Here is a 19,644-nt window from a genome sequence, read left to right as displayed (position 1 = left end):
GGGAGGCGCAAAAATTTCTTTGAGCAAAATCCAGCAGCCTTGGGGAAGAGTCTTTGGAGCAGTAACTGAGACTGTGCAGCAAATCAGGGCCTCAAGGACGCTTTTTGTGAGGCTGAAAACCAACCAGGGGCTGGGTTTGTGCTGGGGGTGAGGTACCAGGGGTGGGGATCCTTCCAGAACCTTCTGCCAGGAATTTGGGTCCTGTTTCCCCTTGGAGTGACAGGAGTTACTGGAACTGGGAAATATTGGAGTTACTGGAACTGGGAAATATTGGAGTTACTGGAACTGGGAAATATTGGAGTTACTGGAACTGGGAAATATTGGAGTTACTGGAACTGGGAAATATTGGAGTTACTGCTGGCACTGGAGGATTTCTGCCACCCTAAAAACCAAACCAACAACAAAACCTTCCCACACTTCTCAGCTTCCAAGCTCTGCTTAATTTGCCTTTTCCATGGTGTCCCTTCTGCTGGGAGCTTAGTGTGAATAGAAGAGTACAGAAAAAAACCAAGTTACTGCATGAAATAAATGTATTTATTGACAGGAAGGAGCATGAAACAATGTAAAGCAATTAACAATGCAATTAATGGATAACTGTGGTAGAATATACTGTAGAAGCAAGTTCATCTCTGAGTACATTGAATAAATGATATCTATAACAATAGTTTAATACTCCTGTCCTTTCACCTGAATGGTTCCCATGACTACAAGATTAATGTTGGATTATTAAATGAGAGTTTTCTATGGGTTTTTTTAAGAAAAACTGTGAGAAAATTCAGGTTTTTCCCCTGAAGATGTTTATGGCTGCTCTTCTCTTTGTTCCTCACTCTGCTCCACCCTTGTGATGTGGGATTTCTGGGTTGGTTTATAATGAAAATAAAGAGCTGGGTCTGACCCTTCAATCCCACAAATGGAAGCTGAGCTAACCCAGAAGTTCTTCCTAAATTGTCCTCAAATGAATAAAAAGTTCAGTGAGAGTTAAAATGCAAACAGAAGGAAGGATGGGCAGTGGTGGAGGGACAGAGAGAAATATTCAGAGGGGAAAAACATCCATAAAACCTGGGACAAAAAGGGAAAAAGAAAATATTTAAGATTATTAAAACACAAGGGAAAGCTTTGGAAGGAGGTGGATGAGTTATGCAGCTCCTCATGAGAATAACATATAATATATAGAATTTTTAATGAAATACTGAAAGATTATGAATTATTACGTCTCACTCAAGCTAAAGGAAACACAAAAGAGAATTCTTCAGCTGTTCAGGGCATCAGAATCATAGGATATGACCCAAATCCCACTGGAATTCACTTCAACACTGCCACTTCTCCAAGTTAATTCACCTTGTGCAATGTAGCTCTTGGAGCTTAACACTTAAGGAAACCCCATAACACAAAAATAACCTTTTTTTTTTTTTTACCACAAGAAACAAATGCAAAGGGTTCATTAAAATCATTCCCCAAAGATGCTGAGTACTTAACACTGGATCCTGCAGTGGTTTCACGTGGAAATCTCCCATTTTCCTCCACAGGAGACACGTGAGGAGCTGCTGGATCAGTTTTTGGTTTTGCTTTTAGGTTCTGTAAAAGTAGAATTGCTCCCTATGTAGCAAACAGGGAAGTTTCATAGAAACCAGCAAACTCGCAACCAGAAGTTAAAATTAAACGAGAATAAGTCTGGGAAGAAGTAATAAATAATAAAATTTATCTAGTTTATAATAATTCTGCTGAATAACTTGGTTTTCTGGCAGTGCAGGATCATTTCAGCTCCTTGCTGTGCTCCCAGCTTTGTTTAAAGAAGTGATCCTTCAAGAGCTGTTCTAGATTTAAATTTTATAAAGGTAAAATTCTCTGTTAGATCAGTTGGAAAGGAGCTGATTCGAAACACTTTGTCCCAGACTTCACCTACAATCCACTAAGGGTGCAAAATTCTGATTGCATCAATAAAAAGCTTGATTTTTGTTGCAGAAACATGCTCAGCACGATGCTTGATTTTGGAAGGACTTCACCTTGAGACTGCTTTAAAGTGTGACCGCTCCAGCCTTGGCCAAATTCAGGGCCAGACTGCAGAAAATATGAAATATTTTTAATATTGAGGCTCTGAATTCCCAGAGCTCATGTTTAAAATCACTGAGATTTTCAGTCTATCTGAATGTTGGAGTGCATAGATCAGTTTTAGGCTGAAACCCCAAGATTAAACCCTGGATAGTCAAAATCTTTTTTCTTGGGCTAAACACCTGCATGAAAAATCATCAGAGCTTCAGACCTGAGCAGAGAAGCACAAATCTGTGAGAAAATGAAGATGCAATTCTTCCTGGAGCACCTAACACTGAATTCCTGCCACAACCTGCACTGAGGATTTCCCTCATTTATCAGCTTCTTTAATTCTAGGTCCAGGTGGGATCTTTCCAGCAGTCAGTTCAAGGTATAATATAAAATATTCTATATTTTGGTGTCTGTCCTCTGCAGCAGGTGGCCCAGCAGGTGCAGGTGGTGAGGGCTCTCAGCATTTCCCTGCAAGGCAACAAAGCAGCAAATCTCAGCCCAGTCCCAGCCCAGCTGTTCCTGCCAAAGCAGGAAGAAATTCCCTCATTTTTCTGGCTGGTTTTGGGGGAGGAAGGAGGTTTGCAAGGAAAATGAGGGAATTCAAAGGCTGGGATGAGGTGCTGAGCGCTGTTTCCAGCAGCTCCATGCTGTGGAGGTTTGATCTCGATGATTTTGGGGTTTTTTTATCCACCCCAAATGATTCTGTGGGATGGGACAGGACTGAGCCACTCCATCCCAGCTGCTGAGACACACAAACCCCCAACTACCTGAACTCCACCTCCTACCACAAAATACCTTGGAGAAGGACATCAAGGAGGTCTGAGGATGACAAGGAGCCAAGGCCAGGGGAGTTATCTGCAGCTGGGGGAGCGGGGATTCCTCTGGGAGCGTCCAGCAGGCTGCAGCTCTGGGCAGTGAAGAGACCAGAACAGTCCATTTCCAGCTGAACTGCACTGAAATGATTTTATTTTTTTTTTCCTCTCTGCTGGGTTCTGGGAGAACCTCAGTGACTTGAAATGGGGCTTTAAATCTGTATTTCTAATGGAAATCTTGTTATATTATTGCATTTATTACATGCACTCTGGTGGGAACTCTTATCTGACCGAGGCAACAAAGACCTTGTAAAAGACAAGAGACATGTAACATTTTTTTTGTTTGTTTTTAAGCACTGAATATTTGCCTAATCCTGGAAATTAATCTTGGAATTAGACATTGCCTGTGTAAAGCAGCCATGGTTACCTCCTGAGGAACATCCTGTGCCTGGGCTTTATGAGTCTGAAGCAAACACATGAGCTCTGTGTTCTCCTCGAGCTTCAGGCAGGGGGTGGAGGTTGGACACGAGTGCAGAACCTGCAGATGACAGCAAATCCCGTGGTTGCACAAGGACAGGAACACTTAAGCCAGGCTGGAGATGTGCTGGGCTTGATCCTCACCTGCAGCTGGGGCTTTGCTCCCATCTGGAGCAGGCAGAGAATCCCCTCCAGGATCTGGGCTCTCCGGAGCCTCAGGACCCTCCCGGCGCCGCTGTCCCTGGCAGAGCTCTGGGGCTCTGTCACCAGCACAGTGTGGGCAAGGGCAGCACAGAGCAGGGGGGTCAGACCTGCGTGGGACACCATGGCACAGTCAAACCCCGTGCCTGACCCCTGGCAAATCTGCATTTTAGGGATTTGGGATCTAAGCCAAGCCCCGTGCTGGAGCTGTGCCTCTCACCGTGGTGGTCAGGCAGATCCACTTCCACACACACCCCATTGCTCTTGCAGCTTTTCAGGACCTGAAATGAGGAATATCCAGGTGATTCCTGACTTTTGGCAGTGCCAAAAATACCCTTTCCTCCCCCAAATCCCTCATAAAAATACCCTTTCCAGCCCCAAATTGTAGCCATGATATTTTCTGAAAAATCCTTTCTTTAGGATTTTTTTCTCCTGAGAAGCTGAGAGGCCTCAGGAACAAAATGCAACCAATGGTATCTGCTGCTGTGGAATGCAACAGGTGCATCTGGGATTGGGCTCATGTGGTTGTTTCTAATTAATGGCCAATCACAGCCCAGCTGCCTCGGACTGTCTGTCAGTCACAAGCCTTTGTTATCATTCCTCTTCTATTTCTTTTATTTCTACTTATTTCTATTTTCTATTTATTTTATTCCTTTATTTATATTCCTTTATTATTTTTATTTATTATTTAAATATTTATTTATTATCTTTATTTTTTTATTTCTATTTCTTTTCTTTTATTTCTATTTATTTCCATTTTCTATTTATTTTATTTATTAATTTATATTCCTTTATTATTTTTATTTATTATTTAAATATTATTTATTTATTATTTTCTATTTATTATTTTATTTCTACTCTTGCTACCCTTCTGATGAAATCCTTTTTTCTATCCTTTTAGCATAGTTTTAATATAATATACATCATAAAATAATAAATCAAGCCTTCTGAAACACGGAATCAACATTCTCATCTCTTCCCTCATCCTGGGACCCCTGTGAACGCCCCCACACCAAATCCCTCTGTAGCCACATCAGAGCAGAGCTGCATGGAACACCCTTGGTTATTTCCAACACCAGGAGGTCCATGAGCTGCTTTTAGTCCACCTTGGCCCCAGCAGAGCCCCCAGTTTACCTGCAGAACCCTCAGGTAGCCATTCTCTGCACACAGGTGCAGGGGAGTTTTCCCAGAGCTGTCCTGCTCGTTGACGTTGGCCCCCAGGGAGATGAGGTCGCTCACCATCAGGTGCTGGTTCTTTTCTGCAGCAAGATGTAAAGCAGTCTGAGAAGGGAAGAAGGGCACAGAGTTGCAGTGGAAGGCAAAAAAAAGCTTAAAAACAACAACATTTTTTAGATAATAAAGTGAGGAGTTGGGATTTTGGGGTTCTGTTCCCACTTGTGCTCCATCACTCCCTCCCCATACCCATTTTCCCTTCTTTTCCAGGACAGCAGAACAATGTTTGGTGCTTGGCTGGGGTTTGACAGAGGCTTTCAGGGGATAAAAAATGACTTTTTTTTCGTGGCAAATGAGCCCCTCCTACCCTTTTCTCTGCATCCTTCTCATCAATCTTGTTGAGGGATGCAAATCTTCGGGCCAGGGCAAAAGTCAGAGCCCTCCTCCCCTGGGCAACAGCCTTGTGCAGCAGCCTGGAAGAGAACTCAGTTGGGAACAAGCAGAAGGGAAAGGAGGGGTTAAAACCCCCCAAAGGGAGGGGTAGAAACCCCCAAAGAAATGGTTGAAACACCCCAAAGGATGGGTCAAAACACCCCAAAAGGGGGGGTAAAAACCCCCCAAAAGGAGGGGTAGAAACCCCCCAAAGAAATGGTTGAAACACCCCAAAGGAGTGGTGAAAACACCCCAAATGAGGTGTAAAAACACCTCAAAGAAATAGTTAAAACCCCCCAAAGAAATGGTTGAAAGCCCCCAAAGGGAAGGGTAAAAAACACCCCAAAGGAACAAGGAGAGTGCATTTTAAAGCATAAAATACTAATGCTGGAAAAATGCTGAAATTTTGGGATGTTTAAGGGTTTATTGCTCTCTACAGTAAAAGTGCAGTTGCTGATTTTGTCTGCAAAAAATGGGACAGAGAGGGAGGGGTAAAACCTGTTGCCATTTTCATCAGGAGCCAGCAGCTCTTCCTCTGGGATGTTCCTCAGCAAATTTTCCTCCCTGTGCAGCTGGAACTGGAAGAAGGAGAGGGCAGAGAGGTCCTGCCTGGTGAAGGAATTTGAGGTCGGCCTCAAATGTCCCTCCACATCTGGAGAGCCCCTGGGAGCCTCCAGCAGCATCTCTGCCAAGCTGGGGACTGCAGGCGTGTCCTGGGGTGCAGAGTTCCTCAGGAGACATTCCTGGGGTGCAGAGTTCCTCAGGAGACATTCCTGGGGTGAAAAATTCCTTGGGAAACCCTTGTGGGATGGAGAATTCCTCAAGAAAGCTTCCTGGGATGGAGAATTCCTTGGGAAACCTTCCTGCGATGGAGAATTCCTCAGGAGACATTCCTGGGATGGAGAATCCCTCAAGAAACCTTCCTGGGATGGAGAATTCCTCAGGAGACATTCCTGGGATGGAGAGCTCTTCAGGAAACATTCCTGGGATGGAGAATTCCTCAGGAAACCTTTCTGAGGTGGATGATCCCTTGAGAAACCTTCCCGGGATGCAGAGTTCCTCAGGAGACATTCCTGGGATGGAGAATCCCTCAAGAAACCTTCCTGGGATGGAGAATTCCTCAAGAAACCTTCCTGAGATGGAGAATTCCTCAGGAGACATTCCTGGGATGGAGAGCTCTTCAGGAAACATCCCTGGGGTGCAGAATTCCTCAGGAAACATTCCTGGGATGGAGAATTCCTCAGGAGACATTCCTGGGATGGAGAATCCCTCAAGAAACCTTCCTGGGATGGAGAATTCCTCAGGAGACATTCCTGGGGTGCAGAGTTCCTCAGGAGACATTCCTGGGGTGCAGAGTTCCTCAGGAGACATTCCCGGGGTGCAGAATTCCTCAGGAGACATTCCCGGGGTGCAGAATCCCTCGTGAAACCCTCCTGGCAGCTCAGGGCACCATCCTGCACCCACCAGCCGCCCCCATTCCCGCCTGTCCTGGAGAAGACCCCAGGCGAGCCGGACCTCTGGGTGCTTTCCCGCTGACCATGGAGGGCAGGCTCCGCCTGTCCCCTCAGCATGGGGTGGAAACCTCTCCCGGAGGAGCGGGGGTGAAGCTCTGCTGGTCCCTGCAGGCCCCCGTGTGCCTCCCTGCTCTGCCAGCGGCAGCTCTGCAGCTCCCGGCTGAATCCCTGCCAGAGCCCGTCTGGCACGGGGCGCTGGGGCTCCTCCCCGAGCTGGCTCTGGTTCAGATCCTCCTGAAGCACCTCCACCAGGATGTCGAGGTCCTCCAAGCCTCTGGGGCTTTGCCCAGCGCTCTGCTTGCTCTGAAACAGCAACAGGAGGAGGAGGGAAGGGGAGGGAGGCAGACATGAAGTGTCCTGTTCTCCCTGGGTGATAGAACAGGAATTCTGCCCCAGGAGCCTGGCACAGAGGGGTTCAGGGTGTTCTGCATACCTGTCTAAGCTGTTTCTCTGTATAAGGGTGAGATCTCCTCTTCTCTGCTGGAAAAAAAAAAAAAAAAAGGGGAAGGAAAGGTTCAGAGCTGAGGAGAGGCACACACAGAGAGCAGAGATTGCCACCAGTGCTGCCCCAGATAAGAGCCAGATAAGCCAGGCAGGGTGGTGATGCTCAGCTGGAGTGGAAGGGACCCAGCAGGGACCACTGAGCATGGGACAGGAGTGCTCTGGCTCTTTGGGTACCTCACAGGGATGATCCTGCTAGCAAAGGAGGCTCAGTTACCAAGTGAGGCGTTTCCAAACCTGTTTTTCCTGAGGATCCTTTGGCTACCATCTTCACTGCTGAGGCTTCCTGAGGAGACAAAACCACCCAGCTTCAGTGTGAGGAGCTTACAGGGAGGAGAGATGAAACAGGGGCAAATACTGGGACATGAACAGGGTGCAGTTGCCTCCTGGGCTATGGGTTCTGCTCAGCAGGGGCTGCAGATGAACAGATTTCCATGAGTGGGCAATTCATTCATGGCAGCTTTAAAAGGATCTTTACAGCAGCCTGGGAGTTGATCAGCTCCTTGGGCTGCTTTTGCAGGGTCTGGAGCAATATTTTTGCTGTTTATTGGGCCATCTTTGCCTTGATTGAATGATGCACAGCACCCATGGCATGGATGGGCTCCTGCTGCCACTGCCTTGGAACTGCCCCTAGCCCAGCCCTGGTTCTGTTTGAAATTTGGTTTATTCTCCACTTTTAAAAGCACTGGTGGCTGGAAGAGGCAGCAGCTGCAGAACAGCCAGTGGGGTATGGCTGTGTGCCCCAGGGTGCTGCAGGAACCCTCCCAGCCCTGGGCATTTCTCACCTTGCCTGGAGCTGGGTCCAAGCCTTTGGACAGTCGGATTTTCCTCAGCAGTTCCCGCACTGGCATCTTCACTCTCACACCCATGTAGCGCTTCTGAGGGGGATCAGAGCTAAGTTCAGAGTCTGGAAAAGTCACAACACGATGCTGAAAGTGACACAATTGTCTGAGCTGCTGGGGAAGGGTGGGAGGGCGAGGGCAGCCCGGGGAACGGGCTCTGATCCCCGTGTTCAACATCACTTGTGGGAAATTTCCACATCTCCCTTGGCTCTGCTCAGTAACTCCTTCAATGAATTCCTTCTCAGTTTTCCTGCGTGCCACAGAGCGTGGATTTGCTTTTGGGGAATGTGGATTTGCTTTTGGGGAATGTGTCAGCAGTGTTTAGGTGTCTGCCCCTCTCACACTCTCATTTTCCTGTGTTGTGGTAAATCTGCCTTTGCACTTTCCTGTCCTGTGGTTTGTGAAATTGTTATCAGTGCAACAAGGAGCAGAATTTGTTCAAAATGAAGATGGGGATGCTCTGTCCAGTGGCTTTGCCCCGTGGCTCTCAGTGTGTTTGGGAGTTTTTGTGTCCTTCAAAGTGAAACAATGATTTTCTGCACTGAAATGGAACAGTTACTTGAGAATATACCTCGTTGTCCAAACAGGCTCTCTCTCTGTCAAAACAAGCTGCTCTGTGATTGTTTGTGTTAGGTCTCCTTGCATCTGGTGCCTGCATCCCCAAACTTGAAAGACTTGCCCAGATTAGGAGCTTAAATCCATTGGCTTTTGAAATACCTTTTATGTAACTCTGGCATTCACATCCCTGCCTTGTGTGTCCCCCTGCCTGGGATAACCTTCATCTAAAATTCATTCAGTAACAGATATTACCATTAAAAAATTACAGATCTCATGCATCAGATCAGGGCTTTCCCAATGAAATATGGAAATGAACAATGGAGAGAGCCCCAGCTCCAAGGGAAGCAGAGCCTGGGATCCTGAGAGCAGGAGAAACTTTCTGCTCCCACTGCAGCTCGTGGCAGGAGGAACAGAAACAGCTGCTTGTGATCAAACACAATTCAGGATGAAACAACACAACAGCCTGAAATGAAAGAGGTGCATTGGTCCAGAGGCTGCTGGTGCTGTTAAATCAAACAGGAGCTGCCTGGGCCAATATTCCTGACCAAAATCTGTGTGTGGGATCCCCAGGAGGGGAAGCAGGGGAGCTCAGCAGATGGGAATGGAGCAGCTCCTGGTGAGGGGAATGGTGGATTTGTCTTTCCAAACCAGCTGTGGGGCTGCTGGTGGATAAAACCAGCACTGGGAGAGAAAAGAAACAATGGGAAGCATTCCACTGAGTGGTGAATGGAAAAAGAGATTTGATTTTACAAATAAACTTTAGGTTTGCTGAGAAACGAAATTAGACATTGAGAGATGAAAGAAGCAATGGGGAAGAAAAACCCCTAAATTCCATAAGAATTAAAAATGAAAAGGGAGGGTTACACATTAGAAAGAAATCTCTGGTATCAGGTGTGCTGGGGAGTCTGAACCTCTCAAGTACCTCAGCCAATGGGGAAAAACCCCTAAATTACATAAGAATTCAAAATTAAAAGGCAGGGTTGTACATTAGAGGGAAATCTTTGGGAAATCTCTGGTATCAGGTGTATTGGGGAGTCTGAACCTCTCAAGTACCTCAGAAATGGGCAAAGAGAGAAGGGAAATGTGGCTGGAAATTGGGATAAAAAGGAGGCTGCATCCTCCAAAACTTGGAGAGACCCCAGGGGATGCCCCATGGCCTCTGCCTTGACTGGAATAAAGCCAAAGGACTCCTCTGTCTCCTGTTTGGACACCAACCTCTGCTGTCTGTGGGTTCATTTTCCTAGCCTGGGATGGCAGAGAGCAGCAATCCTGGCAGGGGAACCAGCCCCACAAGATGTGGTTTCTTGTTGCGTGATTTTGTTTCCCAGCCCTCCAGCAGGAGGGAGCGATCCCCATCCTGAGCAGCAAATGGAGCCTTTGGAATGGAGATGGGGCTGTTGTTCTGTGCTGAGACTTCTGGCACTTCTCAGTGTTTAACCTATCACTGAATAATCAAAACACTGAACTCTCCAAAAGCAGAGTTTGTTTCTAGAAATGATTTTTTTTTTCATAGATTGGTGTTTTGGCAATGAATTATTTACTGTTTGGAGAGCATTTTAAAGGTTATCTTGAGAAGCTTTATAACAAGCTGGTAAGATTGCTATGTGTTGTTATCTGGGAAGAGTTTCCAGTGACAGATCAGACATTTCCTAGGAACTGAGGGACTCTGCAAAGGCAGTGATTCACCAGCCACACTTTGCTGTGACTTTGAAATGTTAATAACTCAGAAGGTCACATCTATTACCCTGCTGTTAGCTCAGAGCCAAACTTGCAATTCAGAATGCAAATGAGCAGCAAAGCGCTGGAGATGGACAGAAAGGATGGAACATTGGGCATCCTTTGGAATTTCTGACCTCAGCAGCAGAACACAGCAAAATCCAGCCAAGCCTGAGTGGGGGGAATCTGAACATCTCTGGGATTGCTTTGTGCTGCTCAGAGCCCCAGGCCCCGCCAGCTGGTGCAAGAAGCACAAAGTAGGGAAGGGGAATAAAGATTTTTCTCTTACCAGCAGCAGCAGGCATCCCTGGAGGGTTGCATGGAGGAGGAGGAGGAGGAGGAGGGTGGTAGATCTTGGGGCTCGCCACGTTCAGCTCAGTTAATCCAGAGTCTGGCAGAGATGGGCTCTGCTGGAAGCAGCTCTTGGGACTGGCAGTTTCTCCAGGCAGGGGAGATCCCTGGCCTGGGCTGTAGCCACAGATTTCACCTTCTTCACTCATGTTTTGGTTGACAAGCAGCTCAGGGCTCATGCAGACTGTCTGCAACATCTCCACTCTGTGTGTGTGTGCAGAAAAAGATGAAAGAGAAGAGGGGAGGGAAAAAAAACCCCTGCTCAGTTGTGTTAAAAAAAAAAAAAATTAAAAATCAAACCAGTATCACATGGAGACCGTGGCAATGTAATTAATCCTCCAATGTAATTAGCTGAGTCCAGCTTCCCTCTTGTCTTTGGAGCAGCAAGTTCCAGCAGGGGAAGAATGAAAGCAGCCTTGGGATCCCAGCAGGCACTGGAAGCAGCTTTTGAGAGTTTCTTGGCTGCAGCTCTGCTCTTTATACTCAGGTATGGTTTGGAGGATGGCAGCCTGGGAAGGCTCCACCCTCTTTCCTTACAACCTGAGCAGCTGATGAGGAAATGAGTTTTCCCAGGAAAAAGCTGAGCTTCAAGTTGATTTTTTTTTCCCCCCTGCTGTGAGAAACAGAAAAAAAAAACCCCAAAAACTGATTTACTGGGAAGGGAAAAGCAACCTCTGACTTGGAGTTGTGCAAGTGAGTAAAGTGGTAGTAGATCCTCAATTAAATGTTTTGGGAATTCCCAAAAGTGCTTTTCTGGCATAGTGGGTGAGTTTTGTTCTCAGTAGCTGGTGCAGTGCTGGGTTTTGGATTTAGCAGGAGAATATTTGCTACCAAACTGATGCTGCTGTGCTTGCCCCAAATGAAGGAATTTTCCCAGACAGGAGGTGCAGGAGGAGTCCTGAGGGAGCAGCTGACCATGGCCAAAGGGACATCCCATCCTGCAGGAAAATTACCCAAGATTTAAATTAAGGGACTGAGGCACCAGTCTCAGGGCAGCAGCTGGAGAGAGCTCTTGTGTTTATTGTTTTAATTGGAGTTTACTTATTTATCTCTCTGATAATTAAATTATTATAATAAAATTATCTCTCTGATAGTGAAATTATGTTAATTTCCTTCTAGTATTCATCTATTAAACTGTTCTTATCTCAACCATGGTTTTTTACCTGCTCACAGCTCTCTCCCCACCCTGCCAGGCACTGTGGGGTGTGTGGTGCCACAGGGGTTAAGCCATGACAAATGGGGACACTTCCTATAGGAAATCTATTTCCTTGTCACCAGATCTCAGTGTCAGATCTCAGCTCCATTCCCATGTCCCTGGGAAATGTATTTCACCCTGTGGGCTGTGCCATTTCAACTGAACAAGCAGATATTTCTCTTAAGTAGCTAGATTGGAAAAAGGATTACGATGTTATCAGTTCCATCTCCTTCCCTGGCTGTGCCCTGGAAAGCATTTCAGATTTAATCCCAAACAAAATCATCTTTTCATCTTTGCCCTCAGCCTGGGCAGAGAGCAGCCAGACTTTCTGGGGCAGATTGAAAAGAACAAGATGACATTTGTGCTGTGGTTTAAAGTGGGCAGTGACTCCTCTCCCTGGCCTGGCCAACCCCATCTCCTGCTTTCTCTGCACCGGGAGCAGCAACCACAGGCTCAGGGATGTTGAAAGGATTATTCAGGTATTGATCAAAGGAGATTTGGTGCTTGTAGAACAAGCAGGGAATCAGGAGCTGATCTGCATTGCAGTGGCCCTTCCCTGGCTGCCTGCCCCACTGATTATTGCTGATTTAATTAATGCAGCTGGGAACGGGGACGGGTGAGGGAGAGGCACGGCTGGGGCCCGGCTGTGCCACCATCACATTTTCTGAAAAGTCCTCCCTGCCCAGGATTCTTCTCCTGGGAAGCTGAGAGGCCTCGGAGAAAAAGAAAAACAAGAATTATCTGATTTGCTTCTCCTGTGTTTTGCTGCTTTGGAATGTGGTTTGGACATTGTCTACCACCTGGTCATTATTTGATTGATTTTATGTTAATTGTTTTAACTTAATGGCCAATCATGGTCAGGCTGTGTCAGGACTCTGGAAGGAGTCACAAATTTGTCATTATTATCTTTTAGCCTTCTGTCTGTATCCTTTCTGTTTTCTTTAGTATAGCATAATGTAATATAATATAATATAATATAATGTAATGTAATATAATATAGTGTAATGTAATGTAATATAATGTAATATAATATATAATGTAATGTAATATAATATATAATGTAATGTAATATAATATAGTGTAATGTAATATAATGTAATGTATAATATAATATAATATAATATAATATAATATAATATAATATAATATAATAATCAGCCTTCTGAGAACATGGAGTCAGATTTATCACCTCTCCCCTCATCAGGGTTGCTGCAAATTCCACAAGGCTTCACCTGCACCCTCCGTTATCCCTGTGAGATCCCTGCAGCTCAGGGCCTGAAGGCACAGGGAGCCAGCAGTGAGTTCCCTCCTCAGTTTGTCCCAGGGGAAGGGATTTGTCAGAGAAATTTTCACTTTTGGAGTGTGTTTGCCTGTCTGACACAGAGACAGCCACAAGGTGTCCCTTCCTCTAAGGGCACAGTCACTATAGGAAATAAATTCATTATATGGAATAAAATAATGTGGAGATGCTGCTGTTCTTAAGGTAAAATGAGCAGTTTAATTTCTGACTCCAACATTATAGATTTCCAAAAGTGACAGTGCCACCTCTCCAATGACACTGGACAAACCAACAGCCCATCCAATTTCTCCTCCTCCATAAAAGAATGCAAAACAATCAGTTATTTAGAGAAAATGTGTGAGAAAGTTCATTACAAGAATGTCAACATCAGAAGGATTAGAAAAACTTTAAAAATCAGGGTGACAGGACACCTCCTGCTCTCTTTGGGGAAATATTTCCCTTCCATTCCCTCTCCTTTACTGCATGGACTGCACGAGTCCAGGAGGAGCTGGAGCCAGGATCCAGAGCCTCAGTGCCACAAACCCCTGTGTTATCCTGGAAATACCCTGGAAATACCCTGGAAATACCCTGGAAATACCCTGGAAGTACCCTGGAAGTACCCTGGAAATATCCTGAAAGTACCCTGAAAATACCCTGGAAATACCCTGGAAATACCCTGGAAATATCCTGAAAATACCCTGGAAATATCCTGAAAATATCCTGGAAATACCCTGAAAATATCCTGAATATATCCTGGAAATACCCTGAAAATACCCTGGAAATACCCTGGAAATATCCTGGAAATATCCTGTGCAAGTCTCTAGGACAAGGCACCAGTTCAGGAACTCCTCCAGTCCCAACTCCACCAGCTCAGGAACTCTTCCAATTCGAGGTGGGAGAATTTGGCCTCCTGCAAACAGGAAATTACTGCAGTGACTCACTGCATTTATTGGCCAGTAAATCACATCAGAGGTTGCTCCTCTTTCTATTCTCCTCCAGCCCTTATCTTTAGGGAGATAGTTTTATCTTCTTGTTTATAACTTGTGATTACATCCACAGTAAAGCAGGAATGGCTGGGGTTTGGCACAGGTGTTGACCTGCACTGGTGAGGAATTGCCCTTTCTGTGGCACAGAAAAGGCCAAAAATGCAATTTTCAGCCACAAAAAGAGAAATGGATTTTCAAATCTGGGGAGGAATTGCCCTTTCTATGGCACAGAAAAGGCCAAAATTGCAATTTTCAGCCACAAAAAGAGAAGTGGATTTTCAAATCTGGTGAGGAATTGCCCTTTCTGTGGCACAGAGAAGGCAAAATGCAATCTTTAGCCATGAGAAAAGAAGTGGATTTTCAAAGCTACCAACAAACCCCCTTGGAATGTGGACACTGCGAGGTCTCCAGGGCTTTGTATTTGTTTAACTGGGAATTTTGTGGTTCTGCTTCCAACCTCACCAGGTCCCTGGCGTTTTGAAAGAATCCTTTGTTGCTCTAATTTCAAACAGCTCCCATGAGCCTGGCTCTGCAAACAGGCACTGCTGGCTATGAGCTGTCCACCTCCAGCCCCATCCCTGGCTGCTCAATAGCAATTTTCAATCTGGACCCTCTAATAACGCTGCATGGAGTCCTCTTTCATCCACCAAGGCAGGGCAGGCTCCAGCTTGCACAGCAGGCACAGGGAGATCCCAAAAATGACTTTCCAGGATTTGTGGATGCTGCTTCAGCCAGTGCTGATTCCCACAGGGAGCTCCCTATGGGCTGAACTATTTCATTTAGTACCCAGTGAAACCTGGGCTGGGGAAAGTGGCTTTTACTCAAGAGTGTGGAATAATTTCATTATCTTCCACAGTTTTAGTGATTTCTTTCTTGTGTTTTTTTACACAAGAGTGTGGAATATTTTTGTTATCTTCCACAGTTTTAGTGATTTCTTTCTCCTGTTTTTTTACACAAGAGTATGGAATAATTTCATTATCTTCCACAATTTTAGTGATTTCTTTCTTGTGTTTTTTACACAAAAGTGTGGAATAATTTCATTATCTTCCACAGTTTTAGTGATTTCTTTCTTGTGTTTTTTATACAAGGGTGTGGAATATTTTCATTATCTTCCACAGTTTTAGTGATTTCTGTGTTTTTTTACGCTCTCCGTGCTTCTATTCTAAAAAAAAGGGAGAAAATTTCAAGTATTAAAGGTGTAAGAAAAGAGGATATGATTGGGTGAGGGTCTTCAGTGGCAATCACCTGGGGCAGGGGTGAGGGTCAGGCTGGGTTTGGGCAGAAACAGAGCTGAGCTTTTAGCAAAGACAGGTTTGCACTGCAGGAAAAAGCACATCATCAGTTTTGTTCTGGGGTGGGATTTTTTTTTCTCCTTTGTACATTCCTGACATCCTGATGGATTCCTGACATCCTGATGGATTCCTGACATCCCGATGGATTCCTCACATCCCGATGCAGGAATTCACATTCCTGCTGTAATCTTTTCAGCAGAAATAACCAGCACCCTCTGAAGTTCTCAGTGAAAAATTAAAAACCCCTGCAATGAGGTGATTTGTGATGGGCAGCTCTGCACAACGTCTCTCCCTGTGCAGTTCAAGCCGTGCTGCCCGAGGTTTGAGCTCCTTTTCTGCCTTTGGATGGAGGGTGAATCCCTGCCTCTTCCCTGCTCCCTTGTTCCTACATGTTCCCGAGCACACACCCACTTTAACAGCCTCTGCCGGGGTAGGTGTTTGTCTGTCTCTCCCTCTGGATGGATCTCCGATCCCACCTGGCTGAAAAGCCTTTGTTGCAAAAGGTTTCCTTTATTAAAATCCTCCTTTGCATATTTGGGAGGGGGTGGGTTCGATTTGCACTGATGGAGAAAGGCAGGAGGAGGCTCTGCAGAGCCTGCTGAGGTGACAAACAAAATGTCAGGAGAGATTTGAAAGCTCGTCTTTAAAGAGAATTGTGCATCCCTAAAGGCGAACATAATCTGCGTAAATATACCCCGAGATAAGTGGATGGGGAGTGTTGAAAAGGCTGAATAATGGGGATATTTAAAATGAAGAACTGGAGTGGGGTATGGGTGGATTTTCCCCTGGGAAGCAGAGCAGGGATGTGGAGGCTCCATTTGCATGGCAAGCGCTGCAATTGAGATGTGACAATTGCGGCGGTGGCGGGGAGGGGGGGTGGTGACATCGCCGCGGGGTTTGTCACACGCTTTCGGAGTAAACATCCACCCGATTAATTACCCTGATTAATTACCCACGCCGGCACTGCCGCGGGGTCACCCGGGGTGGCTGGGAGCGGTGTCCTGAGCTGGGCGATGCTTCACAAAGGAGCAGAACCTTCTCTGGGGGAGCTGAAAACCCCTGCTGAAGGCAGGAGGGCACAGGGGGCACCGCTGTGACGAATCCCAGCATCACTGAGGCTGGAAAAACCCTCCGGGGTCACCAAGTCCACCCTGCGACCCATCCCCACCCTGTCCCCAGCCCAGAGCACTCAGTGCCACCTCCAGCCCTGCCTTGGGCACCTCCGGGGATTTTAAATATCTTCATTACTCTATATGTTATATTTTATTCTATACATTTTTCTCTATATTTATATTTTAAATATATTCATTATATCTTCATTATTCAGCCCTTTAAACACTCCCCATCCCCTTATCTCGGGATTTACAGATTATGTTCACACAGATGACGTTCACCTTCAGAGATGCACAATTGTCTTTACATTGAGCTTTTCAACCTCTCCTGATGTTTTGTTGGTCACCTCATCAGGTGACACCTCCTTGGGCAGCTCCTTGCAGTGCCTGGCCACCCTTTCCATGGGGAAATTCCTGCTGATGTCCTCCCCTGCTGGAATTTGGGGCTGCTCCCTCTCTCCTTCATGTCCCTGGATAAGATCCCAAATCCTCTGCTCCTGGCAGGGAGCTGTGCAGAGCCACAAGGTCCCTCCTGAGCCTCCTTTGCTCCAGGTGAGCCAAAAGGTCCCTCCTGAGCCTCCTTTTCCCCAGGCTGAGCCCCAAGGTCCCTCCTGAACCTTCTTTTCTCCAACCAGAGCCAGAAAGTCCCTCCTGAGCCTCTTTTTCTCCAGGCTGAGCCACAAGGTCCATCCTGAACCCCCTTTTCCCCAGGCTAAACCACAAGGTCCCTCCTGAGCCTCCTTTTCTCCAAGAAGAACCAGAAAAGTCCCTCCCGAGCCTCTTTTTCCCCAGGCTAAACCACAAGGTCCCTCCTGAACCCCTTTTTTTTCCAGACTGAGCCAGGAAGTCCCTCCTGATCCTCCTTTTCTCCAAGCAGAGCCCCAAGGTCCCTCCTGATCCTCCTTTACTCCAAGCAGATCCAGAAGGTCCCTCCTGATCCTCCTTTGCTCCAAGCTGAGCCCCAAGGTCCCTCCTGAGCCTCTTTTTTCTCCCGGTGAGCCCCAAGGTCCCTCCTGGAGCTCCTTTTCTCCAGGCTGAGCCCCTTCCCAGCTCCCCAGGGCTTCTCCAGCCCCTCCACCCCACAGGTGAGGCTGACAATGGCCCTGTCCCCTGCTGGGTGATCCCCATTGTTTCATTTCCAAGAATTTCCTGCCCCTGACTCATCCCTGCTGGTGCTCCATGGTTACCTCCAAATGTTTTCCTTGGATCCACAGCTCCCTGGTGGCGTGTCCAGACTGTTTTTACCTCCCTGAAATGCTGCACCGTGACGAAATTCCTCCTGTGTGGGGCTGCTGGGAAGGCTCTGTCCCCCTCAGAGGGGAACTTTCCAGAGTTTTCACCTCTGCAGGCCAAGCAAAGCTCTTCTCCCCTGGGATATCATTTCCTAATTTTAATGCAGTGATCAGATGCAGTTGATTGTGGATGACTTCTCAGCTGTGTGGTCTTGAATTGCAGGTGATTAAAGGTGAAGAAATTATTTTAATCTGCCCGGTTTTGATGCCTTGAGGCATCTGGGGATGGGATTTGGTTTGCCCTCGGTGCAGCCCTGGGAATTATCAGGCTCCACTGGGAATGATGCAGTTGTGGGCTTGATTTTTGGTGGATTTCTGGAAAGATGAGGAAGGAGAGGAGCCCTGAGCTGCCGTGGGAGGGGTTTGCTGGTGTTCCACGTTTAAAATGCGCCGTTCAACCTAAAACTGCCCGGTCTGAGCCGTTCTGTGCAGCAACAGTGACCTCCCCTGGGCAGGAGGAGCTGCCAGCGCTGGGTGCTCCTGTTCCAATCCAGAATGGAATTATCACCGTGTCCCAAATGGAATTGGTCATCTAATCCAGGGTGGAATTGGTCACCCCATCCCAAATGGAATTATGAACTCATCCCAAATTGAATTGATCACCCCAGTCCCAAATGGAATTGATCCCTCAGTCCCAAATGGAATTGGTCACCTCATCCCAAATGGAATTATGAACTCATCCAAAATGGAATTGGTCACCCAGTCCAAATGGAACTGATCACCCCAATCCCAAATGGAATTGGTCACCTCATCCCAAATGGAATTGGTTACCCAGTCCCAAATGGAACTGTCACCCAATCCTAAATGGAGTTTGTCACCCAATCCCAATGGAATTGGTCACCCCATCCAAATGGAACTGGTCACCCAATCCCAAATGGAATTATGAACTCATCCCAAATGGAATTGGCCACCCAGTCCCAAATAGAATTGATCCCCCAATCCCAAATTGAATTGGTCATCCCACCCCAAATGGAATTGATCACCCCAATCCCAAATTGAATTTGTCACCCAGTCCCAAATGGAATTGCTCCCCTAATCCCAAATGGAATTGATCCCCCAGTCCCAAATGGAATTGATCCCCCCAGTCCCAAAGGATATGCAGCGCTTCCCAGCTTTCCAAATAACTTTGGATCAACTTTTTTATTAATCACTTTTCTGACAGGGATCTTCATCAGTCTATACTGCACAAACATCCAGATAAGAGTTTAAATTTGGAGGCCTAATAGGGATGGAAAGACAAAAGGAATGAATCTTATTACTGTAGCATTTTGATGGCTTCTCCTTTGGTTGTTCCTCATTTAATCCATTTTCCACTAAGAAAGTTTTTTATTCAGACAACAACAAAAAAAAAAAAAAAAAAAAAAAAAAAAAAAAAAAAAAAAAATTCAGACATTTCCCTTCTTTTGTTGGGGTTTTTTTCTCCTTCTGATTTCTTTGCCAAGCAAACCTTTAGGAATCATCTGCTGTGGTTTCAAAGGCAGCCTGTGTGTGCTCCCTCAGCTGATCAGCGCTGGGTTCTTAGCAGAGCACCTGAAATGGGAGATGGAGAGGAAAATTCAGAGGAAAATTCAGCCCTGAACTCAACCCTGCTGTGGGATGCAGCTGATGGAGCCAAACCTGCTGGTGGCTGCAGTGAGGACTTTGCTGAGCTCTGAGAGGAATAATTTGGATTTTGTGGCGTTGGAGGGGTTGAGTTACAGAAATTGCTCTGCATTTGCAGTGCTGTGGGCTCCCATCAGAGGATAAATGCCTGGATTTGATGAGTTTGCAGTGATCAGGGAATCCTCTTTTATTATTCTTGAGCTCTTCCTCCTTCCCCGGCTGCAGAAGGGGAGATTCCTCGTTCCTGCAGAGGCTGGGATGATAATTCC

General features: G+C 46.4%; 1 protein-coding gene across 1 annotated transcript; it reads right to left on the bottom strand.

The window, feature by feature from the left end:
* Positions 1 to 512: 512 nt before the first annotated feature.
* On the bottom strand, positions 513 to 11,070 carry LOC139601004 (uncharacterized). Its single transcript, XM_071449662.1, has 12 exons — positions 10,556 to 11,070; positions 7,936 to 8,057; positions 7,388 to 7,436; positions 7,083 to 7,129; positions 5,634 to 6,952; positions 5,071 to 5,176; positions 4,665 to 4,811; positions 3,751 to 3,811; positions 3,474 to 3,640; positions 3,280 to 3,390; positions 2,836 to 2,947; positions 513 to 2,508 (listed from the first exon to the last, which is right to left on the bottom strand). The coding sequence occupies exons 1-12, from the start codon at positions 10,812 to 10,814 to the stop codon at positions 2,498 to 2,500; spliced, it is 2,511 nt and encodes an 836-aa protein (XP_071305763.1). The 5' UTR covers positions 10,815 to 11,070; the 3' UTR covers positions 513 to 2,497.
* Positions 11,071 to 19,644: the final 8,574 nt, after the last annotated feature.

The sequence above is a fragment of the Agelaius tricolor genome, unplaced genomic scaffold, assembly GCF_023055355.1.
Source record: "Agelaius tricolor isolate 1412-34295 unplaced genomic scaffold, bAgeTri1.0.p SCAF_29, whole genome shotgun sequence".
Classification (NCBI taxonomy): domain Eukaryota; kingdom Metazoa; phylum Chordata; class Aves; order Passeriformes; family Icteridae; genus Agelaius; species Agelaius tricolor.
This window is presented reverse-complemented; position numbering and strand designations above follow the sequence as displayed.